The sequence below is a fragment of the Monodon monoceros genome, unplaced genomic scaffold (genome assembly GCF_005190385.1).
Source record: "Monodon monoceros isolate NGI ecotype Baffin Bay Population unplaced genomic scaffold, NGI_Narwhal_1 Super_Scaffold_6, whole genome shotgun sequence".
In the NCBI taxonomy this organism is placed as follows: domain Eukaryota; kingdom Metazoa; phylum Chordata; class Mammalia; order Artiodactyla; family Monodontidae; genus Monodon; species Monodon monoceros.
Genome location: NW_021703783.1, coordinates 3,106,579 through 3,122,743, shown reverse-complemented (window position 1 = coordinate 3,122,743; position 16,165 = coordinate 3,106,579). Strand labels below are relative to the sequence as shown.

At 53.0% G+C, this 16,165-nt stretch overlaps 1 protein-coding gene across 1 annotated transcript in view; it reads right to left on the bottom strand.

Moving 5' to 3' along the window:
- TEAD4 (TEA domain transcription factor 4) overlaps nt 1–15,768 on the bottom strand; it is a 45,633-nt gene extending 29,865 nt beyond the window's left edge. Inside the window, exons 1-2 of the mRNA XM_029206580.1 lie at nt 15,679–15,768; nt 6,485–6,739 (exon numbers count right to left, since the gene is read on the bottom strand). Coding sequence (XP_029062413.1) covers nt 6,485–6,491 — 7 coding nt within the window. The 5' untranslated portion in view covers nt 6,492–6,739; nt 15,679–15,768. The remainder of the gene's footprint in view (nt 1–6,484; nt 6,740–15,678) is intronic.
- Nucleotides 15,769–16,165: the final 397 nt, after the last annotated feature.

Sequence of the window (16,165 nt, the reverse complement as noted above, 5' to 3'; positions counted from 1 at the left end):
GGGCTGCGGAGGAGGCCAGCCCCCACCAATGCCCACAGCCTGGCCTGGGGGCACCCTGGCTAGGGATCAACTGAAGCTATAAACACCTGCAGCTGGAGGAGAAGGCTATTTGTGGAGAAGAAACTTTTCAGGCCTGACATCCGAGCTGTTAACCACCATTGTCCCTGGAGGGCTCTGAGGCTTCTGGTGAAATCCTACGCCATCTTCAAGGCAACTCCGCCTCCAGCCCTGGTGCACAGGGTCTGTGCCTCCCTGGGCTCAAGTCATTTGAGCTCCTTAAGGGCAAGAAGAGGTCCCCTCCAGCTCTGCAGCCCCATGCTGTTCACTGGTACTGCTCGCTTGTCCCAGCAGCTACACTAAAGATGGTGTCTTCTTTCAATTAGTACATGAAAAGATGCTCGACATCACTAATCTTAGGGAAATGCAAATCAAACCATGAGATGCCACCTCACACCCGCTAGAATGTCTACTGAAAAAAAAAAAAAAATAACAAGCGTTGGTGAGGATGTAAAGAAATTAAAACACTTGTACGTTGCTCGCAGAATGTAAAATGGTGCAGCCACTTGTGGGAGATAGTCTGGTAGTTCCTCAAAAAGTTAAACAGAATCACCATATGATCCAGCAATTGCACCTCTAGGTATATACCGCAAATAACTGAAAGCAGGGTCTCAAAGAGATATTTGTATACCCAGGTTCATAGCAGCATTATTCACAATAGCCAAAAGGTGGAAACACCCACATATACATCAATAGATAAATGGATCAACAAAACGTGGTCCATCCACACAATGGAATATCATTCAGCGATTAAAAAGAAGAATGAAGTTCTGACAGAGGCTACAACATGGATGAACCTTGAAGACATTGTCCCAAGAGAAACAATCTAGACGCAGAAGGGCAAGTACTATATGATTCCACTACTGTGATGTACCCAGAACAGGCAAATTCATGATCTACAGAAAGTAGATCAGAGGCTACCGGGGCCTGCGGGGAAGGGGGAATGGGGAGTTAGTGTTTAATGGGTACAGTTTCTGTTGAGAAGAACGAAAAAGTTCTGGAGAGGACAGTGGTGACGGCTGCACAACAGTCTAAGTGCACCTAATGCCACTGAGCTGTGCACTTACAAAGGGTCATATGGTGCATTTTAAGTTCTTCATATTTTCCCACAAAATATATAAGTTGGGCTTCCCTGCTGGCGCAGTGGTTAACAATCTGCCTGCCAATGCAGGGGGACACGGGTTCGAGCCCTGGTCCAGGAAGATCCCATATGCTGCGGAGCAACTAAGCCCGTGTGCCACAACTACTGAGCCTGCGCTCTAGAGCCCGCGAACCACAACTACCGAGCCCACGCGCCACAACTACTGAAGCCCATGTGTCTAGAGCCCGTGCTCCACAAGAAGAGGAGTCACTGCAATGAGAAGCCCGCGCACTTCAATGAAGAGTAGCCCCCGCTCACCGCATCTAGAGAAAGCCCGTGCATAGCAGCAAAGACCCAACACAGTCAAAAATAAAATAAATAAATAAATTTATTTAAAAAAAAATATATATATATAAGTAATAAATAAATAAAACCAAAACCCCGCAAAAGGTAGTATCATTATTATCCCCATTTTTCAAATGGGGACATTGAAGCTGAGAAGAGGTAAACGACCTGCCCAACTGGCCACTGGACGGAGTGGATGGGAACAGAGGCGCCCATCGTCAGGCCTCCAGAAGCAGGACACCAGGGGTCCAGGCCAGAAGAGAGGGACACGAAGCACAGGGCAGCGGAGGGCCCAGGACCACGATGAGGAAGGGGCAGCAGAAGCTCGGATGAGGCTCCGTGACCTGTCCCATCGCCTCAGTGACCAAAGCCCGACCTGGTCCAGCCCCTGCTCAGCCTCTCGTTAGCTAGTGACTCACCTCTGATGGTCCCTTATCACAACATTTGCCCAGATCCCCACGGGGACCCCCAAACCCAGCAGGCAAAGCCCTGCCTCTGGACCAAGGCTCACTCCCCCGCGCCTTCCTCTGCCTGGCCAAGCTCCACTTCCTCCCAGAAAGCTTCCAAGATAAGCCAGCCCTCCGCTGACTGGCTACATACAACTTAAGGGCCCTCAGTTTACTTTCCAAAGATGTTCCTCCTGTCTCTCCTTCAACCACGCAGCCACAGAGAGCAGAGACCACGGCCCCAGCCCGGCCTGGTCCAGAGTGGTGGGGCCCTCGATGAGAACCGCCCAACGGCTAACAGGAAACGAGGCGCCAGGGAGACAAGGGAGAAAGGAGAGGGCAGAGACGGGAGATTCAGAGCAACCTCCAGGAGAGCCAGGGCCCTGGCGGGCAGAGGGGAGGAACGCCCAGAGCAAGACAGAGCCAGCCCCGGGCCGCGGGCAGCCAGAGGGGGAGCCAGGCCGCCCGAGCCAGACGGGAGCCACGCTCACCTCCCGCCACCTGCCAGGGGGGCAGAGCCAGGCTGGACGACGAGGTCAGAGAGACGGGCAGTGCCAGGGCAAGGGTCACACCGTGACAGGGCAAAACCAAAGGCTGCCATGAGCCGGGGAAGGGGCAGCCTTGGCCCGGGAGCAGGTCCACGGGCGGGGAGGCTCAGTGCGGATCTGTCCTGCGCCTGCGTGTCACCTGCATGTCTGCCTGGCCCTGGTGGGTGACCCTGCTCTGGGTGTGCGGGGGCCGAGCTGGGGGCAGGACTGACCCCTTGTCCTCAGAGACTCCGGGGCTCAAATCCTCCTCTGGGCAGCTTGCTCTTCCTACCGGAGGCCAGCTGCCCACCTGGAAACCAGCTGAGGCCTCTGATGTGGGGCGCAGGGGAGAGTAAGGACCAGGGCTCTCGGGGCACAGAGGATGGCAAGGGTGGGTCCCCGAGAGAAGGAGGGGTGGCGAGCAGCCTGAGGGAGACCAAGTCTGAGCCAACTTGGCGGCTGGTCCCTCTACCGCCCCTCCCCCGCCCATCCCACACCCGGGGCTGAGCTCAGGGCTATATATACCCCCCAGCAGGGCTGCTCCGCTCTGCCGAGCCCCCGTCCACTCCGGCAAGGACCTGCCTTGGCTCTGCCCCCGAGCCAGTAAGACGAGATGGGGCTAAGCCAGCGTCTGGACCCCAGCGGGACGTGTACTCACGGAGGACAGGTGCCATGGGGGCTGGGTCGGTCGCCAGACTCCGCGGGGCGCCTCCCGGTCCCCCTGTCCAGAGCCTGACCCACCTGAGCTGGGGCCAAGCAGGAGGCAGGCTGGCTTCGCAGAGCTCACCAGGGCCACTCGGGGTAATGGGGAGCGCTGACCGCTGCCCCACCCGGCCCCCGCTCCCACTTACTACCTGAGCGACTCTGGGAGAAGCTCTTGGCTTCTCTGAGCTTCTCTCTCTGCATCTGCACAGGCTGTCACCCCTCCCCCGTCACTAAGAGGCTCCTGGCCTCGGCCCCTCCCCGTCTCTCAGCACAGGGAAGGAGAGCCGCAAAGGACGCCGGCAAGGCCAGGACAGTTTGCCAAACACTGTTTTCATCTTGCTTCCCTCACTCAACGGCTCCCCTCCTGCCAAACACAGTTCCACCCCAAGGCCTGCTGGAAGTGCACAGCCTTGCCTTTCCCAAACCCTGCTTCAGTCACAATCGCCAGGGGCCCAAAGATCAAGTCTCTTAACCCCTATACCTTCCTATGTGAATACGGATAGAAATATCCACCCTTAACGACTAAAACAAGTGAAGCCACCCAAATGTCCATCAACTGGGTGAACCGATAAACACCATGGGGTCCATCATATGACGGAATGTGACTCGGTCTTCAAAAGGAAGGACTTCTGGGCTTCCCTGGTGGCGCAGTGGTTGAGAGTCCGCCTGCTGATGCAGGGGACACGGGTTCGTGCCCCCGTCCGGGAAGATCCCACATGCCGCGGAGCGGCTGGGCCCGTGAGCCATGGCCGCTGAGCCTGCGCGTCCGGAGCCTGTGCTCCGCAACGGGAGAGGCCACAACAGTGAGAGGCCCGCGTACCGCAAAAACAAACAAACAAACCAAAAAAAGGAAGGACTTCTGACACCTGCTACGACACGGAGGAACCTTGAGGACGAGATGCTCAGTGAAACAAGCTGGACACAGAAGGACAAATGCTGCGTGACTCCACTTACATGAGGTCCGTAGAGGAATCACAGCCATAGAGACAGAAAGTGGATGGTAGGTACCAGGGGCTGGGGGTGGGGGGGAGTGAGTGTTTAATGGGGACAGATTTCAGTTCGGGAGGATGAGAAAATTCTAGAAACGGATGGTGATGATGGTCTCACAACAATGTGAATGTACTTAATGCCACTGAACTGTACACTGAAAAATGGTTACAACGGTATATTTTACCACCACACACAAAGAAACAGCTGGCCCACGGCGTCACTCAAACACTGTCTGCTGGCTCTCCACGGTCAGCACCTCCTGGGCCTTCCCCACACGGCAGCACCCTCGGCTTTCTCCCTATGCTGAGCGCCTCTTGCCCACCTGTGTTTGCCAGACCATTTGTCCCCTTAAAGCAGGAAGAGGAACCCTGAGAGGCGCCTGGCCACTGATCACCGCCCCACCCAGGGACAGGACAGCTCTCCAGCCACACCCGGGACCCGCCCTACACACCCCTCCCCCTCACACCTCAGCTCCTGACCAGCACGCACCCCACTCCCCACCAAAGCGGCGGGAAGAGCCCAGGATACCAGAGCCCCCGCCTGCCCAGCTCCATCAGCAGCCCCACCCCGGACACACAGGTGCTCCATACACAGCGGCTCTCTCCTCCACGAAGCTTCCGTAGGGACCAAAAGTAAGAAGCAAGCATTAGAGCAGGAAGTAGTTAAGCAGGGAGGCCTGGCGGGCCCGACCCGGGGCGTGGAGGCCCACAGAAGTGGTGCCCCAGCAGAGCCACAGCAGAGGGGCTGTTAAGGAGGGATGAGAGCTTTGACTGCTGACCAAGGAGCAGACCCAGGGTCTAGCTCGAGAGGACCCTGCTTCCCCAACAAGCAGGAGAGAAGGAATCCCTTGGCCCTGCAGGGAAGGTGTAGGTAAAGGATGAAGTGGGCGGGGCTGTGCAGCTCCACGACTCCCTAGACCAGTAACTAAGCAGATTTGAGTTTGGTCCATTGAACTGTGTTGCTGTCCCCCCAACATTCACGTCCACCCAGAACCTCACAACGTGGCCTTATCTGGAAACAGGGTCTTCACAGACGTAATGAGTTAAGATGAGGTCATACTGGATTAAGGTGGGCCCTAAATCCAATGATTGGTAACCTCTTACAGGTGTCCGTGTAAGAGGAGGACACAGAGACACAGAGAGGATGGCCATGTGACAACAGGGTCAGAGATGGGAGTGATACAGCTACGAGCCAAGGACACCAAGGGCTGCCATCCGCCACCAGAAGCCAGGACGGAGGCACGGAACAGATCCTCCACGAGGAACCAACCCCAGGGACCCCTTGAGTTCAGACTTCTGTCCTCCTGACCCACGAGGATACATTTCTGTTGTCCAAGGCACCCCTTAAATTTGTGGCAATTCTTACAGCAGCCCTCAGAGATGAGCTGGGTCAACCCCCATGGGCCCCCCACACAGCCGACAAAGCGTCTGCGCTGGGGGAGGGGCACCCGTGTACAGGTGGTCGCCTGGCCTGGAGCCATCTCATGGGGGGGCAGGGCGAGACCCTCTGCTGTCAGGGGCTTCAGCCAGTCAGAGACCCCCCTCAGCTGCCCAAGACCCACGTTTCAAGCTGAGGGTCCTGGCGGGCTTTCCAGTGTCAATGGGGGCTGACCTAAGCCTCTCAACAGCCGTTCAGTGTTCGTTTTGCTCCCCCAGATACCCTCTCTTCCATCCAAAAGTCAACACAGCCCCGGGCAGACCGCTCAGTCCTTCCCACGGGGCTGCTGGACATTGTGTCTCTGTATGTTCCCACCCTCTGCGGCTCAGGAAGACTTAGCCTTACCTCATGGCCCTCGGCTGGAGGGGAACGTCCCTGAGGGAAGGGTCCTCAGCCTCTCTGGGGACACGCCTGTCTGCCTTGTGTACAGTTACATGTGTGCTCACCCTCACCGAGCTGTGAGCAGGGTCTAGATCTGCCCCACCCTGCCTGACACACAGTAGGCTCCTGCATTGGGAAGGGAGGGAGGGAATGAGCCAGGACGGCCTTCCTAACCGCCTACACAGCCAAGGTGGGAAGCTGGGAGAAGATGAGGCATTTGCCTGGGGGATGGCTAGAGGGATTTACACAGCCTGCCCCGGGGCGGGGGGATGTTCTACCAGTCTTCCAGTACCACATTCTCACCATCCTCCACATCCACCCAAAGGCGTCTCCTCCGAGGCCCTCCCATCCCTTGGGAGCCCAGGACAGAGTAAAGCAGCGTCCACCTGGGAGGAGCCCCAAGAAGTCCCCCCCCTCCGTCACTTGGCAGGAGCGTGGTTGCTGTGCTGAGGCTGTTGCCAGGCCTGGACCGTGAGTTGGGGGGCGCTGCTGGCCAGGCCCGACAGCCTCCTTACCATACATCTTGCCTTCGTCTGAGAGGATGATCTTGCGCCGACCGCAGGGCGGGTAGATGGCCAGGGCCTCCTGGAAGCTCTGCTCGATGTCAGGGCTCCACACGCCCTCCGCGTCATTGTCGATGGGCTTGTCCAAGGCCTGGCTGCCCCCAGAGACGTTGCTCCCCTCGGGGGAGTTGGGAGAGCTCCACTCGTTGGAGGTAATGGTGCCGGCCGTGCCCTCCAAGGCTCCGCTTGGAGGAGCGCCCGTTGGACCTGTTTGGGCAGAAACCACGGCATTGGTGGATGAATGTGTGGACCAGGGTTGGGGGGGGGGGACCCAGGGAGCACCACCCCTGAACCAGGTGCTCCTCCTTTCCTGGCGATCAGGGCACAGGACCTCAAAGGGAAAGGCCGGGGATCCCAGGGAACAAAGAGTGAGGTGGAAGATTTGGGGTGTCAAGGGCAGGTTATCTCCCATCCATAGGCCTCAGCTTCCCGCCCTGTCAAAGGAGCTCAATGACCAGGCTCCCTCTGATCATGGCTCTAAGAACCCAGATGGAGCTGAGAAGTTGGAGACGAGGACCAAGTGCCAGGGATGCTCTACATTAAATCAAAAAGGGGCAAAAGGATGCAAAACATTGTACACCGTTGGTGGGAACAGAAAATGGGGCAACCACTGGGGAAAACAGTATGGAGGTCCCTCAAAAAAATCCAAATAAGAGCTACCATATGATCCAGCAATTCCACTTCTGGGTATACACCCAGAAGAACCAAAAGCAGGGTCTCGAAGAGATTATTTATACACCCATGTTCACAGCAGCACTATTCACAATAGCCAAGAGACAGAAGCAACCCAAGTGTCCATGGATGAATGAAAGCATAAACCAAATGTCGTATCTATATACAGTGGAGTATTATTCAACCTTAAAAAGGAAGGTTGAATAACATGGTTGGACATGTTATAACATGGATGGACTTTGAGGACATTATCCTAAGTGACAGAAGCCAGTCACAAAAGACAAATACTGTGTGATTCCACTTATATGACATCCTTAGGGTTCTCAAAGTCATAGAGGCAGAAAGTAGAACGGTGGTTACCCCGGGCTGGGGGAGGAGGAGGTGGGGAGTTGCTGTTTAAGGGGTATAGGGTTTCGGTTTTGCAAGATGAAAAAGTTCCGGAGATGTGTTGCACAACAACGTGAATATACTTTTTTTTTCTGTTTTAAGTTTACTTTTTATGTTTTATTTTAATTTTTACGGAAGTAGAGTTGATTTACAATGTTGTGTTAGTTTCAGGTGTACAGCAATGTGATTAGTTATACATATACATAGATCCACTTGTGAATATACTTTTAACATTACTGAACTATACACTTAAAAATGGTTAAGATGGGGCTTCCCTGGTGGTGCAGTGGTTAAGAATCCGCCTGCCAATGCAGGCGACACAGGTTCGAGCCCTGGTCCGGGAAGATCCCACATGCCGTGGAGCAACTAAGCCTGAGTGCCACAACTACTGAACCTACACTCTAGAGACCACAAACCACAACTACTGAGCTCACGCGCCACAACTACTGAAGCCCACGCGCCTAGAGCCCATGCTCTGCAACAAGAGAAACCACCGCAATAAGAAGCCCACGCCCCACAACAAAGAGTAGCCCCCGCTCGCTGCAACTAGAGAGAGCCTGCGCGCAGCAACGAAGACCCAATGCAGCCAGAAATAAATAAATAATTAATTTTATTATTTTTTAAATGGTTAAGATGATAAATTTTGCACCATAAAATTATGGTTTAATTTTAACCATAATTAAAATATGAAACATGCAAAGTAAAATTCAGGTCGCCATTCTCTTACTCCATCCCAGCTCAGGCTCTTTTCAGAGGAAGATTCTAGCCCTGGCAGATTCTCACATGTTGGGGATATGGTGAGGTTGAATGGCTGGTACCTCCAGAAGGTGACAACACAACCTTATTCTAGTCACTAGCATGAGACAAACCCAGTGATCTCTTGGCTCCAACTGTCCAAGCCGTGAATTTCTGGACATGATTCTCAGGAGTTTGGGAAGAAGCAGTACATACTAGTACTCTTAAGGCAGCTTTTGGATTATGAGTGCCAGGTGGGTACCATTTGCCTCCCAAAGTCCTCCCAAGGTCCCAGCATCCCTCCTCTCCCAGCCACCAAGCGCATCTGCATAGGAGGACCCCCTCCCCATCACACATGTCACCCCCTCCCCCATTAGCCGTGAGGAGCAGTGTGGTCCAGCAGCCCAAACCCAGGGCCAGGAATTGAAACACGAGCTCCCACCCACTTGCATCCAGGACCCTCTGAGATAAGACCTCCCCAGAGTACCCCTCACTTTCTCTCCCTTCCCCAGGCCTGTCAGAGGTACACATTGTTCACAGATAGGTGGGTATGAGGGTGAGCATGGTCAAGTTCACAAGGAGGAGCTGAGTGCGGGGCAGCATATCCTGGGAGGGGTTGGAGGTTCCAAGAAGCTTGCCCTGGCTGCTGGCACAGACATGCAGTCGGAAGGAGGTTAGAACCACTGAAATTCAAAGTACGAAACCTAACCCAATCCTCTCAGCTTGAGGATGGGGACACTGAGACCAGAAAGGCCTAGGGACGTGCCCGAGGTCATGCAGCAAATCAGTAGTGTAGCAGGGTCTGGATCTCCGCCCTCCAGGGTCCCAGGTCTTTTAGCATAACAAATGTCAACTTCCTCTCTGTGGCCAGTTAAAATAAGTTTTTCCTGAAGTGTGTCTGAGGGGGTCACTTGATCTGGAAGAAACTAGCTTATTCTCTACCAGAAATTCTGGTCTTGATCCTATTGTGAATGTTGAAACATTTTTCTGTACCTTCCAAAACAAACTTCTTTAAAGAGTTCCTAACTTTAATTTCTGGCAATACGGTAGATAAGATGCTTTTTAAAACTCACTCTGTAAAAGAAATCTAGAAACGATAAAACATAAGAAGTACACTTTTAAATACATAGCTGACTTCAGAAGAAGGTAAAGAGGCCCCAAATGAGACAACTCAAACCTGTAACAACAGGCGGATGAGCTGTTACTACAACGCCAGGAAGCAGAAGATGAAGCTGATCTTAGTAATGAAGACACGGGGTTTTAGTGGCCACCCAGAGACCTTACACCCGAGAGATACAGGGAGGTTGGAACTGCGAACAATACCTCAATCCTCAGAGAAAAGGTAGACTATTCACAAAATAGACTAGGAAGATTGCCTGTCTTGGCCGAAGCCCTAGGTATAAAAAAGAATTTTCTTTCCTAAGAATTTGTAGCCAAGGGCCTGCCTTTAAGTGGATTCGAGATTTGTATTTTATATTATGCAGGAACCCCCAGCCAATTCACAAAAACAAATAGTGATCCCAGGCTGAAAATCTCTGAGAAGACAATCTTAACTCAGACTGCAGAGATCCAAAGACTCGCTCAAGAATCTCAAAATCCAAAATTACAAATTGTAAGAGGGAACAGTCCACCATGATCAAGATTTGATGGGATTGGATCCCCCAAGAACTATAGATAATTGAACAATCAGATAAAACTATTATATAATTGTATTTAAAGTGATTATTGACTTAAGGAATTGGAAAGATGAGAATTAGACACTATCAAAAAGTACAAAGCAGACTGGGAAAAGAACCAAATAGAATATTTAGAAATAAACATTTTAGCCACTGAAGTTAAAAACTCAACGACTGAGAGTAACAGCAAATTAGACACAGCTAGAGAAAGAATCAACAACCTGGAAGATATATCTGAGGACATTATTCATAAATGTGTTAAAAAGAATGAAGATAAAGAGCAAGAAGAACACAATAAGGCAGTTCAACATACCTTCAATTAACATTTGAGAAAGAGTATAGAAAATGAAATAGAACAACATTTGAAAATATAATGGCAAGGAATTTTCCAGGATTAATGAAATACATGAATCCTCCAATTCAGGAACCATACTAAATCCTAACCAGGATAAATTCAAATAAAATGAACAGATATTATAGAGACACTGAAGAATACCAAAAACAAAGAGTAGATCTTAAAAGCATCCAGAGTGAAGGGGCAGATTACCTACAAGGGAAAGATTATCATACTGATTGTATATATTGATAGTGAACTTGTCAACTGGAAAACCCACGATAACATCTCCAAATTATGGAGAGAAAAATAACTGTCAACCTAGAATTAGAAACCCAACCTAAATATCATTCAAGAATGAACATTAGGGCTTCCCTGGTGGCACAGTGGTTGAGAGTCCGCCTGCCGATGCAGGGGACGCAGGTTCGTGCCCCGGTCCGGGAAGATCCCACATGCCGCGGAGCGGATGGGCCCGTGAGCCACGGCCGCTGAGCCTGCGTGTCCGGAGCCTGTGCTCCGCAACGGGAGAGGCCACAACAGTGAGAGGCCCGCGTACCGCAAAAAAAACCCCAAAAAAACAATAACAACAATGAGGATCACTAAGTTTGGCCACACAATACATACACACATGCGAATGCAGAAAAACCGTATTTCTGAACCATAAGCTCAGAAGACGCATTTGATACAAGACCCATTCACAGTAAAAACGCTTAGCAAACTGTAGAAACAAAAGGAACTTCCTTAATCTAACAACAGATTTCTTCCCAAAACCTATTGTGATATTTTGATTTATAAGAAGAAGTACACATTTGGTCTTTGTCCTGTTTCTGACACAGAGCCCCCAAAATCCTTGAAATTTCCTACGTGCTGAGAGCCATAAAGGTATCTTTTGTTACGGGAATGAGGTGCACCTGAGGATGGGGGCTGGTGGCCAGGAGAACCACCCAAGTGATTAGAGGGTGGAACTTTCAGCCCCATCCGCCCGACCTCTGGGGAAGGGAGAGAGGCAAGAGTTGAATTAATCGCCAACAGCCAACAATGTAATCCACCATACCTCAACAGTGAAGCCTCCATAAAAACACCAAAGGAGAAGGTTCTGAGAGATTCTGAGTTGGTGACCATGTGCAGATATGGGGAGAGTGACTGCCAACAGGAAGGGCATGGAAGTTCCACGCCCTTTCCCTACGCCATGCCATATGCATCTCTTCCATCAGGCTGTTCCTGAGTTACATCCTTTTACAGTAAACTGGTAGTCTGGTAAGTAAAGTGTTTCTCTGAGTTCTGTAAACCACTCAAGCAAGTTAACTGAACCCAAGGGAGGGATTTATTGGAACCTCCAATATATAGTCGGTGATAACCTGAACTTGCACGGGTTCAGTCTTGTGGGACTGAGCCCTTAACCTGTGGGATCTCACGCTACCTCCCGCTAGATAATGTTAGAACTGAGTTGAACTGTAGGACACCCAGGTGGTTGGTGAGGGAAAAGAAACCCATTCACAGGTTGAAATTGGTGACCAAAACTTTTAATGATTAAACACTAAAGGCATTACATTTAAAGTCAGGAATAAGATAAAGAATGCTGAGTTTCAACACTGAACACTCACACTGTAACAGAAGTCCTAGCCAACACAGTAGAACAGAAAAAGAATTGTGAAGATTGGAAAGGAAGTAAAAGCGTCATTACGCTAAGGAAGGATGACAGAAGATTGAAAAGATGCTACGAACAAATCATTAAAAAGTTCAGCAAGACCAGCATATCAAAACCAATTCCATTCTTTTATGCCAGAAATAAGGTATTAGACAACATAATTTTTTGTATTCCAAATACCCCATTCGGAAACCAAAGCCATAATTTATCTAGTAGTGATAAATCTCACAAAGATTTGTCACTTTACAGAGAAAATGGTAATTTCTTTGAAAGACATACAATCCCTACATAAATGGAAAGGAAACTGTGTGTTTGTGGATGGGAAAACCCATCACCAAGAGGTCGAACCTCTCCAGATAAAGCATAAATTCGATGAAATCAGGAATAAAAATCTCACAAGGTTTTCCACAAAACTTAACACTGATTCTCAAAACACACGGAAGCCCAAGACGGTTGTCAAGTCATCTAACTGAGCGCCTTCACCTTGGGTCAGACCCTTCCCATACATGTCTCCCCACAGTTCCGACCTGACCTCTCCTCTTTAAACCCTGAACACACCCCTTGGGTGGGGGCGGGGGGGGTCCTCACCCATGGCTTACCCCTCACTATGATTCCCAAACCTGAATCTTCCCTGGGTTTGGACTGCATAGCAACCAGTCACCGATCACCAGACGTCTCCAAAGCTCTTCCGACTCAACACAGCCAAAGTCCCGTCCTTCCACTTGTGGCTGAATCTTCCTCCTGCCCCGTCTCTCAGGAACAGACACAACCATCCACCCAGAAGCCAAAAAAACCAAGGAGTGCGTTTTGACTTTTCCCTCTCATCTCCCATCAGCAATTCACGACCACACCCTGTCTTTCTCTCTTGGAGCCCTAACCCAAAGCTTCCCCAGTGCTCACCTGGACGACCGGGGCAAGCCCCATCCAGACTCCATAATCTTTTCACTGCAGCCAGCGATGCTTCTACAGGACACGATTCTTCCACTTAAAATCTTTCCAGGGCTCTTAAATAATGGGATTTTACAGGGCCCTTTATCCGCTGATTGCGGCTCTCCACCCATACCTTCCATCCGTCTGCACCACTCTCTCTCCTCCCTCTTCTTTGCACCCCCCAAGCCCCAAACTCAGTTGCCCAAATGATACCCCAAAATGCCAAGCTCTTCCCCCGCACAGGGCAGAGCTGCCGGTGACCTTCCTCCCCAACCCCCTTCCCCCGGCCAACTCCTACCCATCCTTAAGGTCCAGCCAAAATCTTTTCTTTTTCTTTTTTAATTGAATAGCTGATTTACAATACTGTGTTAGTTTCAGGGGTACAGCTGTTTCAGCTAAAATCTCCCTTCCCCTGGGAAGATGACCCCAAGCTCAGTCTGGGTGAGGCGCCCTCCGCACTCCGGCAGGTCCCCGTGCTTTGGGCACCTCAGCCCCAGCTCCCAGGGTGACTGGTCCCCCTTAGCACACTGTAGACCCCACGAGGGCAGGGCTGGCCGTCTTTCTCAACTAAATCCTCCGCATGCTGCACACGCTGGGGACAAAAGGATGAACAAATCAATGGCTATTTGGTGTGTGTCTGTGAAGTGATGATTTCTCTGTGGGGAGTATGCACTGTTCTGTGTTTAGTGTTAGGAAACAGAAGAAAATCTCAGTAAATGTCTGGACTTGGGCACACCAGAGGGAGAGCTTGAGTTGTATGTAAATCCCTTTGGGGTTTATTCTGGAGGCTTGTAAATGAAAAGGTGACGTCTGGGAATCAAGACGCTGTTTCTGGCTCCAGTTCTACGAGCCACTGTGACCGTGGACGAGTCCCTCCGTTTCTCTGGGCCTCAGCCAGATCACCTGTGAATTCTGTCCCTGGCAGGTCCCTCCTGCCCTGGCAGTGCCTGCGGCTCGCAGCCCAACCCCCTACTCTCCCAAGCGGCCTCTAAACATACCTTGCGGACTCTCGCCTGCGGCTTTGCTCAGAGGAGGCTGGAAACCGATCTGCCTTGGAGAGGTGTCCATGTGATGGTCGGTAATACCAGATGTCAACTGCACGGGGCCTGACCCAGAGCCCGTGCTCGGGAAGAGCTATTCACGTCACCCTTACTATTACTAAGCTGCACGTAAGGCCTAGAGCCCTAAACAGACCAGCTAGATACACACACCTTCAGCCCTAAAGCCTAATAATAATTAATACTAGCTAGTTAACAATATGAATACCTACGGCGTCGTGTCTCCTGGCTTCACCTAGATTTTCTTCTGGGATCTGACACTAAACACAGAAGGTGCCCCAGAGGCCAGAAAGTTAGGAGATGAAAAGGAGGGTGCCCCAACTTCCCTGACTCCACGTGGGCCCCTCGGAGAGCAGGGCCTGTGCTCCCTGGGCCCTTCCTTCCCCCGAGCTGGGAGCTGGACTGAGGTGGGAGCTGGGCTGAGCTGAGAGCTGGGCTGGGCTGGGGGCTGGGCTGAGCTGAGCTGAGAGCTGGGCTGGGAGCTGAGCTGGGAGCTGGGCTGAGCTGGGAGCTGGGCTGGGCTGGGAGCTGGGCTGAGCTGGGCTGGGAGCTGAGCTGGGAGCTGGGCTGAGCTGAGAGCTGGGCTGGGCTGGGAGCTGGGCTGAGCTGGGAATTGGGCTGGGCTGGGAATTGGGCTGGGCTGCGAGCTGGGCTGGGAGCTGGGCTGGGCTGGGAGCTGAGCTGGGAGCTGCGCTGAGCTGGGAGCTGGGCTGAGCTGGGCTAAGCTGGGCTGGGCGAGGAGCTGGGCTGAGCTGGACTGAGCTGGGCTGGGCTGAGCTGGGAGCTGGGCTGAGCTGGGCTGGGAGCTGGGCTGAGCTGGGAGCTGGGCTGGGCTGCGAGCTGGGCTGAGCTGGGAGCTGGGCTGGGAGCTGAGCTGGGCTGCGAGCTGGGCTGGGAGGTGGGCTGGGCTGGGAGCTGAGCTGGGAGCTGGGCTGAGCTGGGCTGGGCTGGGAGCTGAGCTGGGAGCTGGGCTGGGCTGGGAGCTGAGCTGGGATCTGGGCTGAACTGGGAGCTGAGCTGAGCTGGGCTGGGCTGGGCTGGGAGCTGGGCTGGGCTGGGGGGTGGGCTGGGCTGCAAGCTGGGCTTCGTGGGCAGGGGGAAGCTGGGCCCAGACCCTGCCCCAGGAGGCAGGTTTGCTGAGGCCCCCGCACTGGGTCGGCCCGGAGGAGAGCTGGGCAGAGGGTCACCCGAGGCCCTGGGCCACGGGATCCATTACCGAAATGGAGCTGCTCCCAGCTCCGTGTGGCCTGCCATTCCCAGCCCACAACCCTGCCCGCCTGGCCTGTCCACAATCCCCCCTCCGCCACCCCCGCCTGCCCACAGCCGGGCCTGGCAGGTGCTTCCCTCCCCAGGCAAAGCTCCCACGCACGCGGCCTCTGCCCACGGCTAGAAGGGATGGCGGGTAGGGTAAGCCAACAGCAGCCCAGTGAAGGGTCCCTCTGCGCCTCCTCCTGGTCCCCCAGCGACCCTCGGGGGCCCTGCCAGGAGGGGCTGGAGGGGACAGATGGCATCGCTGAGCCCGGGCCAGGTGCCACGAGCAGAGGAACAAAAATAATCCCTGACTTGGCTCCAGGGCTTGCCCCAGAGGCCTCCTGCTCTGCCCCACCCCACCTAAAAGCCCACCCAAGGCCACACAACACTCAGCTCCATCCTAGGGACCGCTGATGCCAGTTACTCAGGACTTTTCCAAAGAATTGGGAACTTACCCTGGCTTTTATCAAGATCTTTCTAATAATGAGAATAATAAGCTTCTCAAAAACACCTTCAGGGGCTTCCCTGGTGGCGCAGTGGTTGGGAGTCCGCCTGCCGATGCAGGGGACGCGGGTTCGTGCCCCGGTCCGGGAAGATCCCACATGCCGCGGAGCGGCTGGGCCCGTGAGCCATGGCCGCTGAGCCTGCGTGTCCGGAGCCTGTGCTCCCCAATGGGAGAGGCAAAAAAAAAAAAAAAACACCTTCAGGACAGGAAGGGAACTGTGATCCCCAGGTTATAAATGGAGAACCCAAGTCTCAAGGAGGACCAATATCTCACCGTGAGAGAGTGACCTCAGATCTAGTCCCCTGCCTGGTCCACTGTGGTGTCCTCAAGACTTGTCTCCTGCTCTCAAAGCCCACCCCTTTCAGTAGCCCTCCACAGCCATCAGTGATCACTCAGCCCCCCCAACTCCCCCTAACGCCTGGAGCCCCCAACATGCC